This window comes from Gekko japonicus, unplaced genomic scaffold (genome assembly GCF_001447785.1).
Source record: "Gekko japonicus isolate JY-2015 unplaced genomic scaffold, Gekko_japonicus_V1.1 scaffold2832, whole genome shotgun sequence".
NCBI lineage: Eukaryota > Metazoa > Chordata > Lepidosauria > Squamata > Gekkonidae > Gekko > Gekko japonicus.
The window spans coordinates 196,368-202,546 of NW_015160310.1; the positions used below are offsets into that span (position 1 = coordinate 196,368).

The 6,179-nt window shown below is 41.7% G+C and overlaps 1 protein-coding gene across 1 annotated transcript in view; it reads left to right on the forward strand.

Annotated features, from left to right (window-relative positions):
* The window catches only part of LOC107115023 (MOB kinase activator 2), a gene marked incomplete at its 3' end in the record, with an annotated part of 155,950 nt that extends 150,144 nt beyond the window's left edge, over nt 1-5,806 (forward strand). Inside the window, exons 2-3 of the mRNA XM_015416634.1 lie at nt 74-234; nt 5,713-5,806. Coding sequence (XP_015272120.1) covers nt 74-234; nt 5,713-5,806 — 255 coding nt within the window. The remainder of the gene's footprint in view (nt 1-73; nt 235-5,712) is intronic.
* Nucleotides 5,807-6,179: the final 373 nt, after the last annotated feature.

The window sequence follows — 6,179 nt, forward strand, 5'->3', positions numbered from 1 at the left end:
TATAAAGGAGTGAATTTGGATAACTGTCTTGTCTGATTGTGATTCATGTCAATGTTTCCTTTTTCTTTTGCAGAAAATCTAAAGGAAAACCAAATGGTAAAAAGCCAGCACCAGAAGAAAAGAAACTCTACCTAGACCCAGAATACACAAAGTCCAGAATTACTGACTTCGAATTCAAAGAGTTAGTCATGCTACCACGTGAAATAGATCTTAATGAGTGGCTAGCCAGCAACAGTAAGTATTATGGCATTTTAACAACTAAATTCAACTGCTACGTAGTTTTTCATGCTAGTAGTTTTTCTTAATTAAAAGGAATTTGAATTTGGGTATCTGCTGTTGAATGATGCAAAAGTTATGTGCAGCAAAGGAAAAATACTCCATTATTTACAAAATATGTTAGATGCTCTAGTGGTATGTGAAGACACCTTTAGCTTCCTTTAAAAATATTGCTAAAATATGCTGACTTAACTTACCCCAATTGTAATTTGGAACTAGTGGCCTAAATACTGAAATTATTGTCTTATTTAAAGATGTCTCTGTAAATGTGAGAAAAGGTGCAAAGTGCTAGCTTATCTTATGTGCTGAATTTCGAGAGCGGCACCCTTTAGTAGCATCTGTAGCATTTAGTAGCATCCTTTAGCAGCATCTATAACAGTTGCCTAATTATTCAGGCAGGTCTCAGGTCAGAGCTTAACACTGCATGTCGTAAAGCTCTTTATCCTGACAGTTTTTTAAAGCAAGTACCTCCATGCTTTCTCCAATGTGGAGGTAAATGCCACTCAGGAATGGAAGTTTTCAGCAGAAAAAAAAAGCAGGAAAAATGGTGCAAGGAGAGAGAATTAAATAGCTTCTATTCCTTTATATTGAAGCTATTACAGTGCCTTTAAGACATGAGAAATTTTGCTATTAATATTTTGGAAACAAACATAAAACAGCCTTGAAAACCAGTCTTTATTATGTGGGTACAGAGAGACAGGTATCAGTCAGTTCCCAGGGCTGCCTCTGCAATTTGTGTGTCTCAGGCTTGTTTGTGACCATTTCTACATTACAAGGTTGAAAATCTGAAGGTGTTTGTGGATGCTTTTCTACATATGTTCAAAATAAGAAGGTAGGTAGAAAATGTATTGTATATGGCCATAGGCCTTCACAATCTGATATCATTTATCATAAAATGTACTTACAGACATAACAGTAAAATACATCAGTAAAATATCTCTCCCTTATTATAATTGAGTATGAAAGTTCTATATGAACGTTCTAAATTTCACATCCTTAGTGTTAGGCCGGTGGGTCTGCCACTCAGAACACACTGGCTGGGTTGACTGGCTGCTTTGTGCAGTCCCGCCCAGCGTTCCAAGGTCATTTGCATGTGGAAGCTGATTGGACTTCACTCCATTCCACACCTCAAACTCCCCCCCGCAAGGCAGTTGGAATTTTCAGTTGCATATGGAACCTTCAAGGTCTTTTGCATATGGAAGCTGATTGGACTTCACTCCATTCCACACATCAAACTCCCCCCCCGCAAGGCAGTTGGAATGGAAGCTGCCTGGGTGATTTCAGAGCAGCCACAGACTTTCTGCCAAACCAACCTTACAGTGTTGCTGTACAGATCGCAAAGCCAAAGAGAATGAAGTAAGCTGATTTGCTCCCCCGCTAATGAGAAAGACAGATTTTTGCCTAGAAAGAGGCTGCTGAGAGGGGAGGAGATAAAGTTGCCAGCTTCAGGTATGGTAATTCCTGGAGATTTGAGGGGTGGAGCCCGGAGAGGGGGACTTCAGACAGGTACAGTGCCATAGACTCCACTCTCCAAACCAGCCATTTGCTTCTGGGGAACTATTGCTGCCAATCTTGGCCCAGCAGCCATCAAACCATTCTCTTCAACCCCCTGCTGTGCAGCTGACTTTCCCCTAGGGTTGCCAATCTCCAGGTGGGACCTGGAGATCTCCCACTGCTACAATTGATCTCCAGATGACAGAGATCAGTTCCCCTAGAGAAAATGACTGCTTTAGGAGGGTAGACCCTATGACATTATACCTGCTGAGTCCTTCCACCAGCAGGATAACATAACAGCGCAGAGGCTAAGGGGGGGGAACAACTGTACCGAGGTACCAGTAACACAGAACACCATGGCAGCTTGCTGACACTTGGACTCTCAAAAGCTCATCCCCCCCCCCAAACTTGCTGGTGTCTAAGATGCCCCTGTGTACTCAAATCTAGCAGGCTTTATCTAGAGATGGCCAGTTATAAAGTCGGGGCCTTCTTCACGTGGCCCCTGCCGGAGCACGAGCTAGCCAGTGTGTCCACCTGCCACCTCAGGCAACTGTGCGGAATGTTTTTTATTAAATTTTATTAAATTTCATACCAGATACACTTAAGAAAAAGGAAACTTATTTAGTGATGCAGATTACCACATCAGCCAGAATTACATATGCTAGTAAGTGGAAAAATGAGGAAACCCCTACCAGAGAAGATGTGATTGCCAAAATATTAGAAGTGGCAGAGATGGAGAAATTAACATTTATTTTACAAGATAAAGGATATGAAAATTTTGATAAATATTGGTTTAATTTTTATAGGTGGTTGAATGAGAGAAACTGGCTCAGTCTTGGCTAAATAAACGAGGAATGACTATGAATAGATGCGTGTAAAGATAGAGTAGTATTCGGATGTTTATAATAAATAGAATGGCTATACTATGAGAAAAGTTGGAATATGTCTGCAACCAGATTTTGTTAAAGAAGTTGGAATTGTATGAATGTGTGTTTGTTTTGTTGTGTTTTTTGTTTCTCACAATGTTTTTTCTTTTTTTCTTTTTGCTTTTTTGGTCTATGTGTGTGTTCAATGTCCTAAATACAAATAAAGAAATTATATATATAGTAGCAGTAAAGCCCGTTGTGAAAGCAATACAACGAGATCTAGAAAGAGGCTCTGGGGGAGTGCTCTGGCTTTGGGCAAACAGTGTCAATTTGCTGTGGTGACCTCAGCAGGGTATAATGACAGAGTCCACTGTTTTCTCCAGAGGAACTGATCTCTGCTACCTGAAGAGCAGTTGTAATTGTGAGTGATCTGTAGCCCTCACCTGGAGATTGGCAGCAATTGTTACCCAGGACAAAATGGCTGGTTTGGAGGGTGTAGTCTATGGCATTCTACCTGTCTGAGGTCCCACCCCTCTGCAAACCCCACCCTCTCCAGGCTCCAGGAGGCAGAAGCCTCCGGTCGCCCGCTCCCTTCCCCTCCCCCACCACCGACTCCTGGGCCGGCAACTGGAGGCCGGGTCCCTTCCCCCCACTCACTCCAGGGCCGGCAACGGGATGCAGAGGCCTCCGGCCGCCGCCGTTCCCCCACCCCCTCCCACCCTCACCCACTACTGTTTACCTTACCACCATCCAGCCTATGCGTTCGTTACAGACCACATCTTTCTAGATCCCGTTGTATCGGTTTCACAACGGGCTTTTCTGCTAGTAGCAATATAATACATACTATCTAAGACTTAACTTTAAAATCTGATAATTTCTAACAAACTAACTAGCAGAAGCTGTATCGGTTGATACCTTCCTAGTTGCTACATTTGCTCTTATTTTCCTGGCAGCTAGAACAAAAAGTACCATCCTGTTGGAAACAAAAGAATCTGTATCTGACAACATAGAGATTAATTTATCAGAGTCCGAAAGAGGATGGAGACCAGACGATATATTGACGAGAAATCTTTCCCTTGGTTCTGAGTATGAGACAATTTAAAAACGTAATGTGGCAGGTCCTCAATCGAGGATCCACAGATACATATATGCTGATCTACAGGGTTTAAAAAAAAACACAACAACTTCTGAGCAGCATCTCAGTTGTCATTGACTGGAAATGTAATGATGAGAGTGCTATCCTGAGTTGATAAGTTGTAATTTCAGTCAACGCACTCTACGATGATATTTTTGATGGTTTTGTACCATGGAGCAAATTTTGATTTTCTGGTTAAAAATTTGTCAATTAGGGCATCTTCTTTATAAATCCATTTCCTTAGATCAACGTTGCTTCCCAAAGATTGCAAAAATTCATCTGGAATAGTATATTGGGATGCAGTGTTATTGAGGAAGGGCTGCCGGGTTTCATCTATGTTTCGCATCATTTGGTAGCTCAAATTGCTGCAGGAACCAGGGTTTATTGGCTGGTGTTTTTTCCAAACTTTTAGAGTTGCCAAATGAATGAGTGCTCTAACCGAAGGGAGGTCAAGTTCCGCCCTTAACAAGGCCACTGGTATCCCTTTTGGTAGGGCTAAGACACGTCTCATTAAAAAAATTGGACTGTTTCCAGATTACTAAGAAATGATTCTTTCCATCCCCAGATCTCAGCAAATACGTGATCACTTTAGAAACGAAAAGCTTTATAGCCAGTGCAATCAAAAAGCCACCTCTAATACAGTAAAATCTCATTATTAGTCCTGTTGTTAGGGATCCCAAGTCCCCCCGGGGGCCGGGGAAAACCCCGCCCCAGAGGCCCGTTCCCCGCGGCCGGATCGGGCCCCGGGGGGAACTCCACCCCCAGCGTGCCTGGTGTCCTCCTGTCACTTCTGGGTGATGTGCGTGCGGTGCGCACCCCCCGCTCCCGGCAAAGATACACTTGGCAACCCTACCTGTTGTCTTGAGCACTGAAGCTCTTATTAGCTTTAAATGGGCATCCCATTTCAGGGTCTCACTAAAAGTTAGACCTAAGCACTTGTAGGTCCTGCACTGTTCAATAGCTGTGCCTTGTATACTCCAGTGGTTGCTTTTTTTGGGGGGGTCTCTTCCAAAATACCATTGTTTTAGTTTTTGTATAGTTAAATATCAGTTTTTCCTCTCTACAGTAATCACCCAAGTTGTCTAACAGTCTCTTTAAACCATTCCTTGTTAACGAAATTAGGACCATATCGTCCGCATACAACCACCCTGACACTTTCTGATGGCCTAAAGTCGGCGCAACACATTCTGGTCCAGATAACTTCGTAACAATATCATTTATGTAAAGGTTAAAGAGTAATGGGACTAAGACACAGCCTTGCTTTATTCCCGTCTCTATTGGGATTTCCTTAGTCAGTGAACGTGATATGCCTACTCTGATTCTTGTGACTGTATCTGAGTAAAGCTCGCAAATGAGGAACAGTAGTCTCTTATCAACATTGGTCTGTGTGAGCTTCTCCCAAAGCCGGCCCCTGTTAATCGAATCAAAAGAGTAGAAGGATATGGCACCAGACATTGCTACCTGAATCAAAATGGTTATTGGATTTGTGTCCACCATTATTTGAACGCTTTTCTGCGATAGCAGAAATTAATTCATCCTGGCTACTCAGTGACAAAGATAGACAAGTACTCTGTGTGGCAAAAACTTTGGCAGCAATTGCTAAGTTACATGATAACTAACTTTTAGGTTCTCCTCCTGTTGGATGAGGGTTTGCTGTTTATGACTTAGGTTGTAAAAACAGTAAGAAGTAAAGTAAAAAAAGTAAAGAAATACCATGATAAAGTATGTTCAGCATAGCATGACAGTCTTGTCTTGTTAGCTGTTGTATATCACCTATCCACACCCTATCCTTTGCAATGATTCATGACTTAGAAAAAAAGATCTGTTAAGGATCTAAGAAATATTGTAGTTGGTCTGGTTCTGAAAACCCCACATGATTTAGCATCATCATTTTCTGCAAAGTAATGGTAACACCTTGGACTTTTTTCTTTTCTCTTTCAGCAACAACCTTTTTCCATCACATCAATTTACAGTATAGTACAATATCTGAATTTTGTACAGGAGAGTCATGTCAGACCATGGCAGTGTGCAATACGTAAGTAATTGCTCTGTGTTTAATAACTGTGATAGCTTGGATCACTTACCCAACAATGAAAGAGAAGGCTGTAAAGTTTGGTGGTGAAATATGAGCCCCCCCCCAAAAAAAAAAAAATTGTTTGAAGACAAGGCATAAGAAGACAAGTAAAAAGTGTGCCAGGTTAAACAGAATCTCAGCTCCCTTTTTTCTGTATTGTCAAGATTCACAGTAACAATTTCACAAAAACCCAGAGAACATGACCTTTTGCAGCAGCTCAGCACTCTTTGGGTTGATGATGACAATATGCTAATAATATAAATGATACTCTCTCAAGTGGTTTTAGCTATGTGAAATATGAGATCCTCATTGCAAAACAAGTTGTACTCTTCCC